General features: G+C 42.5%; 1 protein-coding gene across 1 annotated transcript in view; it reads left to right on the top strand.

The window, feature by feature from the left end:
- LOC117028880 (dirigent protein 10-like) overlaps positions 1-19,184 on the top strand; it is a 115,695-nt gene that overhangs the window by 71,572 nt on the left and 24,939 nt on the right. The window contains exon 3 of the mRNA XM_033117706.1: positions 4,652-4,809. Coding sequence (XP_032973597.1) covers positions 4,652-4,809 — 158 coding nt within the window. The remainder of the gene's footprint in view (positions 1-4,651; positions 4,810-19,184) is intronic.

Raw genomic sequence — 19,184 nt, 5'->3', positions numbered from 1 at the left:
GAACACCCTCCCTCTTCACCTGATCTGGCCCCTAATGACTTCTTTCTTTACCCGAAGATAAAGGAAATATTGAAAAGAAGACATTTTGATGACATTCAGGACATCAAGGATAATAAGATGACAGCTCTGATGGCCATTTCAGAAAAAGATTTCCAAAATTGCTTTGAAGGGTGGACTAGGCGCTGGCATCGGTGCGTAGCTTCCCAAGGGGAGTACTTCAAAGGTGACCATAATGATACTCAGCAATGAGGTGTGTAGCACTTTGTCTAGGATGAGTTCACGAACTTAATTGTCAGACCTCATAGTATGCAACTTTTAAATAGAGAACAATGTACATAAAACGGCTGGAGGACTGTACATGGTATATTACCAAGAGAAAAAAAGTAATATTTGCATACGATCCCCAAACTCCCCCTTATTATCCTATGTATGTGTAAACACAATGAAGAGAACCCACATTAGACTACCGACATTGTTTCCTTGGTGGATTGGGATTGAAGGGTTTGAAAGGAAGATTGTTACCTTTTCCCTTCTACATCTGCATGGACTTTTTTTCTTTAGTAATAATTTTTTAAATTAAGTACACTAAAGGAAAAAAGCTTGAAAGTTAATGTTTAACGCCTTACAGATGAGGAAATGTGGTAAGTAAAGTGATATATTTTCGGCTGGTAGTGATGGCATTTAAATGTTTAATGGTCTAATTCCAGCGTGGTGGGAATACACTGCCATGAAAACTTCTCCCCAGCTCCCCTCCCTCCTAAGCAGCCGCTCTGGGGCCTGGAGTGCTCTGTGAGTTGGTTATAGTTGGTCATATCTGTTGGTTATAGCCCACAGAGCTGTCCCACTTGTCCCTGTGCTCAGATGGTGTCGTATATTAGGACCAGTTGGGGTGGGCCTCAGACAGACACCTAGATATTAGGATTATGATGAAATGCCAATTCCTACTTTTAGTTGGCAAATTCCAAGAAGCTGGCCACACATTGCTGCTGATTGGGGTGGGGGCTGCTCTGGGACTAATGGGCAGATTAGCCTTCCTACTTCACCTCTCTCTCACTTAGGAAGATTTCCCTTGTGGTTCCCTCCTGCTCTTGCCTTAAGAGGTAAACAAAGGGGTTGGTGGGAGTCACAGATAACTCACCTCACTCCCAGGAAGGTCTCTGAATGAGGGTACTGTGCTCAGACATCGGTGATGCTGATTTCTTTTCAGGCCCTCCTCCTTCAGGTCATCCTTGTTCAGTGTCTGTAGAGAAAGTGGGAGGCTTGTTCGGACCTCGGAAGTCTTGGGCCTTTCAGGGGTCTCTGGGCTGCTATCCATGTTGCTGTAGCTTCCAAAAAAAACGATGGAAATGGCACTCCCCATGCCAGGGTAGCGGAAATCTGCCTGCTGAGCACCAGGCCTGGGGCTCTGGGGCTTGGGGCTCAAGGGTTTGCAAGGCATACCCTGGCTTCCATATGCCAAGCAACAGGCAGAGCTGGAAGGGAGAGTGTGGCTGATCCCAGCCTGCTGCGAACCAGGGCTGGTGGGTGATATCAGCCAGGACTTTTCAGAGAAGATACCTGGGCATAGGCACCTACCACTTTCTTGGGGGCTTGTGATGGTTGGGTCACTTTGTCTCCTGTTATCTGGAGAGACCAAACTGCTGGGTGACAAAAGTGTGCGGGACAGTGTGGGTGCCCAGTGATTTCTAAAAACATAGCTCTTGTCCTCTGCCTGCTCCTCACAGTGGCTCTTAGTCCCTGGTTCAGACAGTCTGAGAGAATTCAGTATTTTCGGTTCTGGACCCGAACTCAACAAGGGCCTTTGGAGCCTTCTGCATCCTTGCTTTTCAGAAATGCACACCAGGAACTCTGGAGCAGCCTGCTCATCTTCTGGCCCTTGAGAGAAGCTGCAGAACTTTCATTGGTGTTCTCTTTGTCTAAAACTTTTGACTCAAAAAAATTTGCAAAGGTCTTATGAGCTACAGCCAGCCTTGCCTTGAGCCTTTTCTCTGGAGCTTTGAATCTTTCGGTGTCGCAGCTTTCTGAGCACAGCCTTCTGCTTTTGAGGTTCCCTGGTGTTTCCACATCCCCCACTTGGATCAGGCGTCTGGCTCCCTCACCGGTGCCTTGGAGGGCGACCATAGGGGAAGCGCTTGACTGCACATGCGGAGGAGCCGGGTCCTGGCCGGACGCTCCCTGCCAGCTAGCCGCAGTGGCCCACCTCTGGGCAGCTGATAGCTGGCTTTTCCTGAAGGAGGTTACCTTGGGAAGCGTCAGGCGCTTCCCAGACTCCTGAGAAGCCAGGAGGAGCCTTTGGGGCCGTCCTCGCGGAGGGAGCAGTGGAGTGTGGGCAGAGGCCAGAGCAGGGCCGCCCTCCGAGGGCCCCCCACCCGGCATGCCCGGAGGTGCCCCGCGTGGGTCCTCAGGCCCACGGCTTGGCGCCAGAGCAGCATCTTCCCTGTCTGCCCGTCTGGTCTGGTTGCTCTGGCTCTCCCCAGGCGGTTTCTCTTCGGGCAGTCTCCTCTATGCTCAGCATGCCCCCCGCGGGCTCCGGGGAACAAGTTTCTTCTCTGCCAGAAGCAGCTTGGGGAACCAGAACTGTCCCAGGTTCTGCAGGGTAGGCCACCTGCCAAAGGGCCCCATCATCACCTCCCAGTCTGGGGGCTGCTGGCAGCTCATACTCCTTGCCACAAGTGTGTGGTTTCCCAGCCCTGAGAGACTTGTAGGGCAGCACTCCAGCACTGCAGGGAGAGCCTTGTCTTTCCTCCAGAAATTCACAGGACTGTGTTTCCAGAAAAGGACCCACTCTCCTGGTGGCCTGCAGACCTTTCTGCTCAACAGCTATAATGATGAGCGTGCATTTGCCACTACAAGATGAGTGTGCCCTGGGCCCCAGCGGCAGGGCCCCGGCAAGCAGCACGCCAGAACCCTCCCTTTCCTTGTACCCACTGCTGCAGTGAGACACGGTGGCTGATGTTACTTCTGAAAAACCCTGCAAGGCGTTTTCCGTGCAGTTGGGGTCTAGAACTACCACATTTTCTGCTTCCTTTGAAGTCTCTGTTGCACTTGATTGGGGGATGGTCACTGGGGCATCTGAATGATCACTCACTCTGGAGAAACCTGTCCTGTCTCTCTTCCACAGCTGTGACCCGCTATTGCTAGAATGATGTGGGGACTTGGCCCTAGCAGGTGGCTTTCTTTTCTCTGTGAGAGTACACTTTCTGTGTCATGACAGGTTTGGTTTCCTGCCTCAATAGAAGTGTCCTGCAGGTGCTTCTGTCCATCAATCACAGCAGCAGCATCTGGTGCAGGGCCAGGGCCCAGGTGCCCCTCTGGGCTGCTTTCCAGGCTGTGTTCCGACTTGCAGTCTGCGGGCACTGGTACTTCCCCTGCGCTGAGGCTCACCAACGCAGAGAGGTGGCACGAAGAGACTGGGCAGGACCCAGAATCCTGTCCCAACTGGTTTTCCAGCCAGAGATATTCAGTGGGCGTCTCCTGGGAGGCCCTCCTGCAGCTGAGAACACTGTATGTGTACTTATCCTGCAAATAAGGAGCCCTCCTTTGGGGAGCAGGAAGCCCATGAGACACTTGGATGAGAGCAGGGTGAGGGGGGGGGTTGCGTTCTTATATCTCGTTCCACGCCTGTCCTGTCCTACAGAGGGGTCCCAAACCTCACAGAGCTCTGCCCCCCGGGGTCCTCAGGGTATCTTAAGGGAAGCTCTGCGATGGAATGGGCCCTGGTCAGTGTTCTGTGTGAATAGTGGTGCCCTGGGGATGCTCTGCCGTTGTCATCAATATTTTCTGGGGTGCTATGGCAAAGCTTGGTATGTAGGAGGCAAGATGTCCCTAGAGGAAGCTGGCAGGGGACATCAGAGCAGGGCTGGGAGGAGGGCAAGTCTGTGCTCTCTGCAGGGCCTGGGATACTTCCCATTTTTGCCCTGGCTCCCAGAGGGGCTGTGCTGACCAGGGAGCCTCTGAGAGGCAGCCCTGGTCCTCTGGCCCTATTGTGGATGTGTGGCCAGCTGCGGCCCAGTTCACAGCACCACAGAAGGAAGGGCCAGACCCCTGGGATGTACAGACAACTTTCAGACCTGGATTTCTGAAGAGAAATGACAGAGAACCCCTTGAGGTCCTGTGCAGTCACCACCTTTGCTTGTTGAAGGCTGTAGCTGCCTGTGACACCCTGCAAGCATCCCTCTGTGTGGTAGGGATCCCCTACCAGCAACAACTCTTGCCCCAGGCTGGCCACACAGCCCGGGATGTATTCTGCCTTCTCTTCTACAGTGATGTCAGCAAAGGCTCCAAACCCACTTTTGTAAGACTGTTCCGTGAATTCAAGGGACAAATCTCGTTCTCCCTTTGAGTCATGCTCAGGGACACCAGTCGAATGTTGCCCCTGAGGTGTGGTGGCTGGGTCATCAGGGCATTCCCAGCATGCTACTCTGTCCACCAAGGTACCACTTGGAGGGGGGCAGACTCCCCCTGTGAGGTCACCCGGCAGGGACTCTGTGTCAGAAATACTTTTAAGGGGATCAGTTTTTGTGTCCCATTGACTTTCACTCTGATGGAACAGTGTCTCCAAATTATTGTGGTCTGTTTCCAGGCTCCATCCCTGTTCTTCTGGTTCTGCAGGAGAAGGGGAGGGCTGCTTATCTTCATCTTCACCTGGCAGGTGTGCACCTGGCTATGGAGTCTGGAAGGGCAAGAAGACAGGAGTCAGACGAGGGCTGAGAACATCTACACACATGTCTACACTAGGCCTGTGTTTGTCGGAAGGAGGGAGATTCAGAAACATTTCATAGGTCCCCATGTGCCCCTAAGAAAAGACAGGTAAGTATGAAGAGCTACTTTTTATTAACCAAGAAAACTAGCGATGAAGCTAAACCCAAGAGTAGAGGGAAATGGTGTACACAGTTAGATAGTCAGGCTGGGCTCCATGAGCACATGCAGTGTGAGTAAGCATACATATGTTGTATTAGTCATGGCAAAAAGCCTAGCTCTGCCTGAGGTTTGTAGCAACAAAGAACAAACTCATATATTTGCTTTGTGTTCTCTTTGCTCTTATGTAACTGACTGGATTAATGTCGAGGCTCATACACTTTGACGTGTTCTCTGAGTTAGGTTTCCTGGAGCCCCTCCCCCCCAAAATACAAGAATTATTGGAATTGTAAACACATGTTGAGATGTGATAAATGTCCAAGACAGCTTTAAGAACAGGAAGAAAAATGGAGAACTGTGCAATATTGGAGATATTCCTTCTCTCGTTTCTTAATCAAAAAAATTTATATGCATATACATTTATAGGCATTCATTTAAAGTACGCAGCTCTGTGCATTTGACAGGTGTGTACACCCAGGTAACTACCACCATGATAAAAATCTAGAGTATTTCCATTTCCCAAAGAAGTCCCCACCCCTTCCCAGTCATTCCTCACCTCTCTCCTCCTCCTCCCCAACAACCTGCTTTCTGTCAGACAGTCTAGATTTGTCATTTCTAGAGTTTCAGATGACTAGAACATGCAGTAGGTACTCTCTGGGGTCTGGCTTCTTTCTCTCAGCATAACATTTTAGAGATTCATCCATGTATCGTGGTCGTAACATGTATACAGCATCTTAAAGCTTGTGATAATTCTGTACCCAACATTCAATCATCAAACGCCCCTGGAGATCCCCCAGGCTAGGGGTGGGGCAAGCACTCAGTCCCAACTAGTTAATGCTCCTTCATACAAATTTTTGTACAAAAGTCATTTACTCAACCAGCCCTTCCCAAACATGGTTTATCAGGACTTGTCATAAGAGATTTCTCAAAGTAATGCTCCTTAACTGAGAGAAGAACACACAAACATCAAAGCTATGACTTGTGAGGCTTTTAAGGTACTACATTCAGAAAATTAAGAATAACATGATACTATAGTTTCAAATGTGTTGCAAAGCAGGAAGGAGTTGGGAATAGGAAGAGAGGTCTGTGTGGTCATGTGATGTCCAAGAGGCCAGAGGAGCTAAGGAAGACAGGGTCTCCCTTGGCCACTGCAGAAACTTTCTCAAGTCACCCCACTCTGCCAGACACCTCAACTGTACAGCAGACATAACAGCCTTTGGTCTACAGACCTCCCACACCATGGCGGGGACAAGCAAGACACAGGTGTGAACATGCCTTGGCAAGCACAGAGGACTGTGCAGTGGCAAGTTGGTGTTGTCATGAACAAGTGAACGGGAAGGCCAGCTACAGGCCTTATAGGGGAAGAGCGCCTGCTTAGTAACTCCTGCCTTCAGGAGCACCTCATCCCGCCAACCCACTGTGTGATTAAACTGAGAACTGACCTCCTGATTATAGAGCATTTGAGCAGTCTTTTCCATGTTGTCATAGCTTGACATCACCTTATAGACTCATATTGGTATCAGTATCCACATGCTTCAGGCCCAGAGGATCCCAAAGCTCCAAGTTCTAAATGACTAATGATCTGGACGCTGACTACGCCAAAATGCCAGAGGTCCCACTCCTGTCCCCCAGCCCTGCCCAGCATCACCATCCCAGATACTGCCAGCGAGGGGAGTGGGTGCAGCCAAGGGACTGGACACGCTTGCTGGATCTTGCTAACAATCAAGGCTTTCTTTGAGTTCCCGGTATTTTGGCATGAGGTCTTGCTCTGTCTCAATGAAAATAAAGGCCTTGGGGAAAAATATCTAAAATAACTCTCCCAGATTACAAAATTGGTGTAGTCTATGCAAGGTTTAATATTCTTTAAGTATACAAATGCTGAAATATGAAGAGTACATTTTTTAAAAGAGCATTTGATTTGGATGAATATGATTCTAAATCTTAAAAAAAGAGAACATTTTCTCCCTGAGTTGATTCAAGAGTAATCCTCAAATAATTTCTCAGCATAAATCCAGATAATTTCAGGGTTATCCATGAGGGATGGTCTGGGGGCCGAATCTAAAGGAAAAACTATTCTTTTAATGCTGAAGCTCAGAGTGTTTTGTGGAGGTGAGTGGTAAATCAAATTTGAATGTTTTTAAGCAGAAAAGCTTTCTTTATTTTGTGATAGAGCTGGCACCTCCTAATAGGATTGTTTTATTTCTATAACTATCTGAGGCTTCAAACACTAGGGAAGGTATTTGGATTTTCTCCTGTAAGAAGCAGAGCTTCAGTGGGTGTTTTGCACAGAGTGACAAATAGTCCTTTGGGAGATGAGAATGGTATTGACAAGCAGGCTCCAGCTTCGGACCCCATCCCTCCCGACCTCCATTTATTCCTTCACTGGCAATAAACTACCCCATCCTTCTTCCTTTCTCATACTCCTCAATAACAGTTCACATTTTATCTCCACACTTCCTCATCTCCTACTTACTCTTTTAAAAAGTAGTAGTATCTAAGGACAGAATATCCCTTCTAAACACAACTTCATTACATGCCATTAGGGTCAATATGTGCTATTTGCATTATTTTGTAATTCTATTTTTTTTTCTAATTTCCATTATGATTTACTATTTGACCCATAATTTAATTAGAAGTATGTTTTAGTTATCCTTTTGTTTCTGGTTTCTGTTTAATTACATTATAATCAGAGTATGTCATCTGTATGACACTGAGTCTTTGAAATTAGTCAACACTGCCTTTATGGCATAGTACAAGGTCTTATTTCACAAATGCCGCATGCGTGTTTGAAAAAAATGTGTATTCTTTAAGGGTTCATGCTGATTTTTGAAGTGCTCATTAGATTGAGGTTGTTAATTATATTTAAGGTCCTCGGTAACTTGACTAGTTTTTCATCTGCTATTAAGAGAAGCATGGTGAAATTAACCACTGTAGTGGTGCATTTGTCAATTTCCTCTTTTAATTTTGTCATCTTTTGATTTACATATTTCAGTGTTATGTCAGTAGGTACACAAGCAAGTTTAAAATTGTGACATCTTCCTGGTGGGAGGCTCTTTATGTTCATACTAGTAACGCTCTTTATCGCTAATAAAGCTTTTTTACTTTAAAGGCATTCCTCTCTAATATTACTATACCTACACCAACTTTTTTGGGGTATTTGCCTAGTTAATATTTTTCCATTCTTTTATTTTCACTCTTTCTATGTTTCTTAGCGATGTTTCTCATAAGCAACATGTAGCTGAGTTTTCAAAATCCAATTCAAATTCAACCACTTTTAACTAGAGAGTTTAACCAGTGAGCATTTACTGTGATCACTAATATACCTGGGTTTCTAACTACCACCATACTTCATTCTTTTTGAACTGCCCCCTTTTTTTCCTGGGAATTTCCCTATTTTTGTGAACTCAACTATGGTTTGTTTAAGATCATATGTTTAATGAAATGTTGTATTTTATTTCTATGTGTTTTGTTGCAGCAAGCATTTTAGGAAACACACAGTGTGAAATAATTCTAGAATCAGAAGTTCCCATCACTCTGCTCACCACAATGCATCTGTATCTCTGTCTCTCCCGTGACTCACTAGAATCACTCTGGCAGAGGGCCCTAATGACCTCTGCATTGCCAAATCCAATGCTCTGGTTTTACTTTCTTTTCTTTCTTTCTTTTTTCTTTTTTTTTTTTTTTTTGACTATTTAATTTTTTTTACAATTTTGATGTATAATTGACATAAACTACACATATTTCAAGTATATAATTAAAGTTTTTACGTGCATCTGTGAAACCATGACCACAATCAATATAATGAACATTTCTATTGCTTCTGAAAGTTACTTCATGCTTCTTTGTAATCCCTCCCTATAACCCTCCCTGTTCTCCCTCCTCCCTACCCTCTCCCATGCCCCTGCAATTATCTGCTTTCTGCTACTATAGATTAATTTGCACTTCCTAGAATTCCATATAAATGGAATTATACAGTATGTATTTTTGTCTGATTTTTTTCACTCAGCACAGTCATTTTGAGATTCATCTATGCTGTATGAGTCAAATAATTCATTTGTTTTTATTGCCCAGTATATAGATTCCACTGTATAGATATAACACACTTTATTTATCCATTCACCTGCTCATGGATATTAGAGTTGTTCCCAGTACTTGGCTTTTTCTTTTAATTAAAGTTTATTGGGGTGACAATTGTTAGTAAAGTTACATAGATTTCAGGTGTACAATTCTGTATTACATCATCTATAAATCCCATTGTGTGTTCACCACCCAGAGTCAGTTCTCCTTCCATCACCATATATTTGATCCCCTTTACCCTCATCTACCACTCCCCTCCCCACTTACCCTCTGGTAACCACTAAACTATTGTCTGTGTCTGTGAGTTTTTGTTTCTCATTTGTTTGTCTTGTTCTTTTGTTGCTTTCAGTTTTATATACCACATATCAGTGAAATCATATGGTTCTCTGCTTTTTCTGTCTGACTTATGTTCCCAGTACTTGACTTTTTAAATAAAGCTGCAACGAACATTCATGTATAGGTCTTTGTATGGATGTGTGCTTTCATTTCACTTGAGTAAATACTGAGGAATAGAATGACTGGGTCATATAGCAGGGGTAGATGTTTCAATTCTTTAGAAACTGAAAACTGTTTTCCACTCCCTTTTACACTCTCCCCGGTGGTATATGAGAGTCCAGCTTCGTCGCACCCGCACCCACATCTGGTCTGGTTAGCGTTAATTGTAGCATCCCAGTGGGTGTGAAATGGCATTTCATTGTTGTCTTAATTTGCATTTTCTTAATAACATATGATGTTGAGCATGTTTTCATATGCTTTTTTCCATTTGTACATCTTCTTTGGAGAAGTGTCAGTTCAGTATTTTGCCCATTTAAAATATTGGGGGAAAGAGATCCAAGATGGCAGAATACATAAACACTGTGCCTGCTATTTTCAGTGAACACATTAAAATTACAACTAAATTATAGAACAATGAACCTGGAGAACTATCTGAAGGCTAGCTGAATAGAAATTTTATACCTAAGGATATAAAGAAGAAGCCACATTGAGACTGGTAGGAGGGGTGGAGACGTGAAATGGGCTGGCCCCAAACATTCATCTGGTGGTTGAGAGTGAATAGGGATATCTCAGCCACAGAGGTCCCCCGTGGAGGAGGAGTGTGGAACCCCAGCCCCACACCAGGCTCCCTAGCCCTGGGTACTTGTGCTGGGAAGAGGAGCCCCCACAAGATCTGGCTGTGAAAAACAGTGAGAATTCCAACCATCCAGGTGGGACAGAGGCTGCGGGAAACCCAGAGGTCCTCTTAAAGGGCCTGTGCACAGACTCATTCACTTGCATGCACTCACCCTGGGCTCTGGCAGAGGGATGGTGGCTTGGGGGGCATTGGGTGCATGTGAGGCAGACTGAGGTGTGTGGCTTCAGGCGAGAGCTGGAGAACGTCACCATTTTCCCTGGGTGGGGGTCCTCTTGTGTAGATGGCAGGCGGGCTCCATCTTTCCTGTGCTGGTACCATGCCCCACCCAACTCCCCGAACACTGGAGGCACTTTCTCATGAGCAGCCAGCCCTGCCTGCATTGCACCCTTTCTTGGAAAACTATGGGGTTCTGTGGGCCCCAGGTGGGCTACGACTGGAGTCACTGTGCTCTGAGTAGCTTTTGCAGAGTCGCTCCAGGCTCAGCATCAGCACCAAATCAGAATCTACATTAATATGGTGACCACAACTGTTCTCACTCTAGTGACTCTCTGAGATACTGCCTTACCCAACTTGCATACCACACGAAGCTTCATCAGTGGCTGAACCTTAAGGGAGTCACCAGGTGGCAGCAGGCCTTGGGGTGTCCTGGATTTCTGCAGAGCTACCCCAGACCTGGCACTGGTGGCAGACATCCTCAGGCAACTCTAGGTCCAGCACAGGCAGCAAGTAATGGCGGATCACTATGTAGCTCCTACTAGGTAGTCTCCAGTTGGTCACAGGCAGTGGGTGATCTGGGCCTGCACCGGAGTTCCTTCCCAAAAGGCCCCAGAACCAATATTTGCAGGTCGGCTTCAGACCACAGCAGAGCATCACCCAATTAGCCTCAAAAGCAGCATACAGAAAGGGCGGTCTCAACAGGCACCAGAGTCCACTGGGGCAGATCCCACTCCATGTGGTAACCCCCCCATACACACACACACACACAGATGTTGTCCCAGAAGTCCCTTAAACTATTCTCATTTTTTAAATTATTTTTTCTTTTTGCTGTTCTTGTCTACTTCATTTAGTTCCTTTTCTGGCGTTTCCCCTATTTTTTCACTTGGAACATGTTTTGTCTCCTCATTTTGGCTGCCTCCCTGTGTCTGTATCTATGTAATAGGTAGGGTTGCTGTGTCTCCTGGTCTTAGTAGAGTAGCCTTATGTAGTAGGTGTCTTATAGAGCCCAGTGGCACAGTCTTCCTGGTCACTTGAGCTGGGTGCTCCAGGGGTGTCCCTTGTGTGGGTTCTGTGTGCCCCCGTTATAGTTGAGCCTTGATTGCTGTTATGATGCCAGTTGGTGGGATTGAACCTTAGGTTGAATGGCTTTGAGGATTGGCCATGAGTACAGCTGATAAGCTGTTGTACAGGGGCTGACTCTGTGAGCAGGATTTGCTGTACTGGGGCTCTGATGCCTGTCATCTCCATCCTTTGGGTGTGTCATTTGTGGAGCTACATGGGTGGTGCTCAGGTGTGGTCTGAATTTGGACACTGGGTGTATTTGTTCTGGAACCCTTGGGAGGAGCCCTCGTACCAGCCCCGGAAAGCTGCTGCCTTTGCCTAGCCTGGGGCTTCCTGGTAGGAGCTACAATGTGATCTATAATTGGTAGCTGTCTGTGCTGAGCTTGGAGAGGCTAGGAGAGGCTATGCTGAGATCTGAGGCTGGCTGTGACTAGTATTAGGCTTGGGGTTGCTCAGCAAGTGGTACAGGGTATACCAAGGCCAGCTGGTGTTTGTTTGGGGTTTGTGGACCGTTCAGAGATTTTATGAAAGTGTGAAGCATGGGCTGAGACTGGTCACTTGTGTGGAACAGCTGGTGAAAGAGGTTTGGTCTGGGCATGTGAGTTGGATGGGGTGAGGGTGTCAGGGCATAGCTGGGGTGGGCAAACAGTGTTAGCCAGGTTAATGAAGACTCAGATTTGGTGCCTACCTGTGCCCATCAGTTGTGTGGTGGTCTGTCTCAACAAAGGACCAATGGCACCGGCCAGCACTTCAGTCCAAGAGAGAGCTGCCTCTCCAGCCCTTTCTCGAAAACCAGATAATTAAATTCCTCCCCATATGTCCCTGGTGCTTTTCGAGCTGCTGTCCTTTTATTGGAACTTAGGGTGAATGTTTGTGAGAGAGTCTGTCATTAAGCCTTTTAAAAGGACACATGGGTCTACAGAAGCCCTCCATCTCACCCAGACAGAGTCTCTGCTGATTTTCATAGCCAGATGTTGTGGAGACCACTCTTCCTAGCACTGGTGCTCTGAGCTTGGGAGCCCAGTGTGGGGCTGGGATCCCTCATCCCTCAGAGGGGGACCTCCACAGTTGAGATATTCCTCCCAATTCTTAACAGTCACACGTGGGTGTGGGACAATCCAGTTTCACGTCTCCACTCCTCCTACCAGTCCCAATGTGTCTTCTTTATATACTTAGTTATATGAGTTCTGTTCAGCTAGTCTTTAGGTGGTTCTCAAGGAAGGTTGTTCTATAATTTAGTTGTAATTTTGATGGCATCCTATAATATGGCTGTGTACTCTCAGATTGTCCCCTACAACCATTTGCCCACTAACTACTCTGAGTTGTGAATTAGATCATCTTACAAACTAGCCCGAAATCCCTTCACAAGGGAAACAGGGCAGTTGACGACAGCCTTGAGAGGTAACAATTAATGACTCTCATTGTGATGAGAATGTGAAGTTGGGCCAAACTACTGCCCCTGAACTCCTGGGAGAATTAGGAAACATACTTCCCCTTTCTACACCTTAGCGTCCTCGCTTGTAATGAAGCCATACGAATAGATAAACATTTTAAAAACTATTTTGACTGCAGTTTCTGCCCTAGTATATGAGTGAGCTCAAAGAAACATCACTCCCATGCTTACAATGAAAAAGCCAAATTAGCTTCAAATCCACAACTTTTTTTGAGCTATCAGAGAGATGAAGTTAGAGAGCAAACTACTGGCCCAAAGTATGAAGAGAGAAATGCATCTACATGGAGAGAGGAAACCCAAACATCCAAGACCAATATCAAAAGATCTAACACAGGCATAGTTGAAATCCTTAGAAGCAGAAGAGAGAATGGGCCAGAAGAAATATTTGAAGCAATAAGTCCAAGAATTTCCCCAAACTAGTGACAGAAATTAAGATACAGATACATAAATTTCAAGGATAAATACAAAAGAAAAAAAGCTCATGCCTAGGCATAGCATACTCAAACTGATGAAAACACAACAAATGGAAAATTTTGAAAGCAGCTGGAGTAAGAGGAAACAATATATGGAGAACTACAAGAATAAGAATTAAAGCAAAAATCTTATCATAAACCACATAAACCACTAAACAAGGGAGTGACACCTTTAAAGAGCTTAAGGAAAAAATATATACAGCAAAACAGTCTTTCAAACAGGAAGGAGAAATAAAGACTTCTTAGACTAACAAAAACTGAGAGAATTAATTTCCAGCAGACCCACTGCATAAGAAATGTTAAAAGTTCTTCAGGCAGTATGAAAATGATAGCAGACTGAAACTTGGATCTACACAAATAAATTAAGCATACAAACTGTGAATAGAAGAGAATGTTCATAAAGATAAACTATAAAAAAATAAAAAATAAAAAATCACCTAAAGCTAACATGGAAAAAGACTAAACACTTTCTAAGATCTCAAGGCCAGGATGTTTTCTCTCACCATTCTTATTCAACACTGAAGCTTCAAGTCCTATCCAGTTTAATAAGACAATAAAAAGAAATAAAATGAATACAGATTAAAATGGAAGAAACTAAATAGATATGATTTTCTATAGAGAAAATCCCAAAGAAACCAAAATCAAAACAAAACCCTTCAATTAATAGGTGAGTTCAATAAGGTCTCAAGACACAAGGTCAAGAAACAAAAAAATGAACTGCATTTCTGTATATGAGGAGAAATTAGAATTTGAAATAAAAATATATCACTCACAATAGTAGCAAAAAATTATACCCATAAGTATAAATGTAATGAAATAGATCTACATGGATCTAATCATTAGATCCATATGCTGGTATTTCATCAGCATGGCTTTTTAATCAGCTCAAATGAAAAAAAAAAAGCAAAGAAGACCTAAATAAATGAAGAAAATAGGGTATTAATGGATTTAAAGACTTAGCATTACTTAATATAATTACCTAATAGTAAGTAATATTACTATTACTTAATATCACTAAGAATCCAATCCTTCCACTATTTCTTTAATCAAATTATACATTTATTTATAAATAATTTATCCAAAATAAATAACCATATTATTGAATTATAACCCAAAGAATAAAATAATTATCCAAGAGCTCATACTGATATGAATAAGTGACTGAATAAATAAAAAATGGGGGGGTGGAGCCTTTTGAGCCTCTTGAGCCTTGCCTTTGCTCGGAGCCCACTCCAAACCCTTTGGAGTGTACTTTTTCTTTTAATAATGAGCCCTTGAGCTATTCTCTGCTGCTCAGGTCCGCTCCGATTTCTTTGTAGTGTACTATCTCTTCTAATAAACTACTCTTTCACCACTTTAAAAAAAAAAATGGGGGGTGGAGAGAAAACTCTTCTTTATAGAAAAGTTTCAATTAATAAATGTGGAAGGAATGAGAAAAACAGAAAATCATCATTAGAACACCCACAGTAAAAGTTGCTTCAGGGACAATCTATGCCAAAATTATGCATGAAGAGTAATCAAAAGACTCCTACTCTGACTGAGTAATCTCACTTGAGAGATTCTAACTTAAGGAAAGACTCTGCAATGTGACGTGTTCACTGAAGTACTATTTGAAAAATTTTTAACAAAGAGAGCGAAATCATTTGTGTCCAACAATAGAAACATGATTAAGCAAATGAAGGATGTGTACTCAATGGAAAATTAGACATCCATTAAAAATTTAATTTATAAAGGCTACTTAACAGTCGAGAAATATACTGTGCTTCCCCTACAATAAGACCTAGCCTGACAATCAGCTCTAATGTGTCTTTTGGAGCAAAAATTAATATAAGATCCAGTATTATATTATATATTATATTATATTATATTATATTATATTATATTATATTATATTATGTTATATAAGAGCCGGTCTTATAGTAAAATAAGACGGGGTCTTATATTAATTTTTGCTCCAAAAGACGCATTAGAATTGATTGTCCAGCTAGGTCTTATTTTCGATGAAACACAGCATATATATATGCTACATTCCTATATATATATATACACATACATATACATTCCTATATATATATACGTATATACATATAGGTATATATGTATACATATATACCTATATACATATATATATACATACATATATATATATATATATACGTATATACATATAGGTATATATGTATACATATATACCCATATACATATACGTATATATATATAGGAATGTATATATATATATATATGTATAGGAATAGAGAATTTTATGTATTCTATGATCATAAAACCATTTAAAAATACAATAAAACTGAAATAAAATATACCAAAGAAACAACGTTTTCCTTATAGTCAAAATTATTTCCTCTTTTCTGTTTGCCACATAAAGTGGTTAAATTAACTTCATAATCTAAAAATATTTGGAAATATTTTAATTCCTTATATAAATATTAATTTTAGATAATTTTGTTAATAATTCAAATAGACCTTCAGCTCCAGGAAAAAAAGGCCATATCAATTACTTCTTTGTATTTCCCATAATGCTTAGTTGTAAGTCCTGATATGCAGAATGATTTCAATCAATATTTGCATACTGATAGATTTCTAACATTCATAGTTATAGCTGTTGTATTGGAAAAAGTGTAGTGCTTGTTTCTCTTCAAGTTACAGCTTTTATTTCATCAATACGGAACCTGAACTCCCAACCCCACCTGAAAGTAATGAGGTGGTACTCCCCATCACCTGCCAGAGCAGTCTCAAAGGAGGCCTTTAAGACACAAGACTGAAATAAGGTCCAGAGTCCCATAATATAATATCCAGAATAAAATGGAAAATTATCTGTCATATCAAGAACAGGAAAATGTCTATTTCCATGAGAACAGACAATCCCACAGATGCCAAAACCAAAATAACAGAGATGTTAGAATTATCTGACAAGAATATTAAAGCAGCTATCATAAAAATACAGTTAAAAACATGTTTGAAACAAATTTTTTAAAACCCCAAAGACTCAGAAACACAAAGATATAAAGAAGAGCCAAAGGAAAAATTTAGAACTAAAATATACAATAACTGAAATAACTCAATGGATGGGTTCCAAAGCATTATGGAGAACGTAGAGGAAATAATCAGAGAATTTGAAGATGAAACAATAGAAATTACAAAATCTGAACACTAGAGAGAAAACAGACTGAAAAAAGAAATGAATGGAGCCTAAGGGAATAAAAGATATAACATCTGGGAAACATAGATTTTCCTTGCCCTCTTGAGTTTGTAAAGTTGTGTTTGACTCTTGAAGCAAAACTTTTAATGCTGCAAATGTGGCTCTCAATATATGTAGAGGAAATATTTAGGACAATGTTAAATGAAGGAGAGTAAAGAAATAAAAAGGGAAGTAAAGTTTTATATTCCACTCAAACTGGTAAACTGTCAGCAGCAATACATTAATAAGGAGGATTTGAATACTAACAACTGCAAAATAGTTTGTTCCTTGGGTTTTCTTTTTATCTCCCAAATATTCTAGACCAGGATCTGGAGAGAACTGCAACCTGAAACCACCAAAAGACAGAAAGAAATGAAGGAAAGAAGGGAAGGAGGGAGAGGAAGAGTAAGAGGGAGAGAGGAAGGAAAGGAAAAAAGCTTGCTCTTTGTTTCATTTGTATTCACAGAATTTTAATTTATGGAGAGAACTGAGTGATGAAGTGGCAAGGCTAATGTCATTGGAAGAAGATTTAATTCCTTACAGTTTTCAAGAGAAAGGTGCATGCCACGTCTCACATGGAAGCACCATTGTTGGTAAGGAGGCAGAAAGAGCAAGGGGAAAGCCTAGGCTACAGACTTCATTGGGGTTTCTGAGAGAAAGGTAAGGCAGGACAAGGTAAACAGTTTAGGACTGGGAAGTCTGAATAATTACAGTGGGCTCTGGGGTCTAGGGACTAGCCCTGGGCTGATTTAGGGAAGGGGGAATATTGGCTTGGTGTGTGAGTTTGATAAAAAGATGGTTCTACTATGGGCTCTAGATCTCGGGGAGGTGTAAAAAACACTGGCCATTAGCTTGGCCCTATAATTAATGGATGAAAAACAGAAAAATACAGAATCTAAGAAAACACAGAACACTCTCTTTGTCCAAAGTTCCAGAAAAGGGAAAGCCTATAGGCAAGGACTTAGCAGGAAGACCCATCCCCAGTGGCAGCAGTGCCCTGACCTTCCTGTGACAGTAGCAACAGATCCTGGGTAGACCAAATCAAGCCCCCAATCACCACCCCACCCCCCACTGTCAGCAGGAGCAGGCTAAGCTGCCAAAAGCAGAACCTGGGCAAGCCAAACCACCCCCTGCAACGCACCTTCCAGGAGCAGATGGACCCTCTGCCTACACAAGTGGTGTCAGCAGTACGGGTGTCTTCTAACCCTCCATCCAGCAACAGAAAACACCCCAGAACTAGCATCTCCCAATATTCTACCCAACAGGAGCCTAGATCCCATGGCTACTGGTCCTTCCCAGTGGTAGAAGGGAGCCCAGGTAGGCACTTCTCTCCCCCAGTGGCAATGGCAGAGACAGAGTAGGAAGGCCACCAGCACTGGATAGTTGAAGAACAGGCCAGGGGAATTGCCCTCTCTTCTGTGGGCTGGGATTCCTTTATCTTTCTAACAATGCCGGGAGCTCAGGGAAGCCATTTCTGACTTTGCACCAACAGGGATCAAGAGAGAGCTCAAGCAGGAGAGTGAAGCAAATCTGAATAGCATTGCAAAGTCTCAGAAAACTAAATTGTCATTGGAATTGCAGCTAGTAAGTAGGCCAGGCCTACATACTAAATCTAAATAAGGTCAATGATTACTAAAAAAGAAGATTGAAATAGAACCTCTAGATACAACAGAAAATCACTTGTCGTACCAAGAAGTATTTAATAACTTAAATAATAAATCACAACTTGAATGGAAAAAAAAACTTCAGTAGACACTAGTACTGAAAAATATCAGAACAATCTGATAAAGATTTTGAAGCAGCCACTATAAAATTGCTTTAATAAAAAATGATGAATACACTTGAAACAAAGGAAAAATATAAAACTTCAAACCAAGCAGTTACAAAAAAGAACCAAAGGAAATAAATCATAGAATGAAAAGTATAATACCTGAAATAAAAGTGAGTGGATGCTTTCAACAGCACAATGAAAGGAACAGAGAATCAGTGAACTTGGGGACAAACCAATAGAATGCAGAATAAGAGAAAATTGACTGAAAAAAATTATAACCTCAGGGACATTTGTGTCACTGAAGTCTTGGAAAGAGAAGAGAAAAGAGGAAGGACTAAAACAGCTTTTAAACAAATAATAGCCAAATAGTTCTCAAATTTATCAAAAGACATGAATGGTAGGTTCAGGAAGTTGAATAAACCTCAAATAGGAAAAATCCAAGGAAATCCAATGGAAAAAATAGATCATAATTAAATTTCTTAAAACTAACAACACAAAAAAATTCTTAAAAGCAACTAGAGAGAAACAGGCATTACTTATAGAGCAATACCAATATGAATGACAGACTTTCCTAATCTGAAAACATGGAGGCCAGAAGAAAGTGGTCATTTTTCAAGTGCTGCTAAAAAAATATTTAACTGCAAATTCAACATCCACTGAAACACCTTCAGCAATGAAGGAGAAATCAAGATAATCTCAGATGAAGGAAAATTAAGAAAAGACTGAAAAAGCAGAGAACCATATGATTTCACTGATATGTGGTAAGTAAACCAAAAACAATAAAAGAACAAGACAAACAAATGAGAAAAGAAAACCTCATAGACACAGACAATAGTTTAGTGGTTACCAGAGGGTAAGGGGGGAGGAGGGTGGTAGATGAGGGTTAAGGGGGATCAAATATATGGTGATGGAAGGAGAACTGACTCTGGGTGATGAACACACAATAT

Source organism: Rhinolophus ferrumequinum, chromosome 10 (assembly GCF_004115265.2).
Source record: "Rhinolophus ferrumequinum isolate MPI-CBG mRhiFer1 chromosome 10, mRhiFer1_v1.p, whole genome shotgun sequence".
NCBI lineage: Eukaryota > Metazoa > Chordata > Mammalia > Chiroptera > Rhinolophidae > Rhinolophus > Rhinolophus ferrumequinum.
Note: the sequence above shows the minus strand (reverse complement) of the source record. Positions and strands in the feature narration are given on the sequence as shown.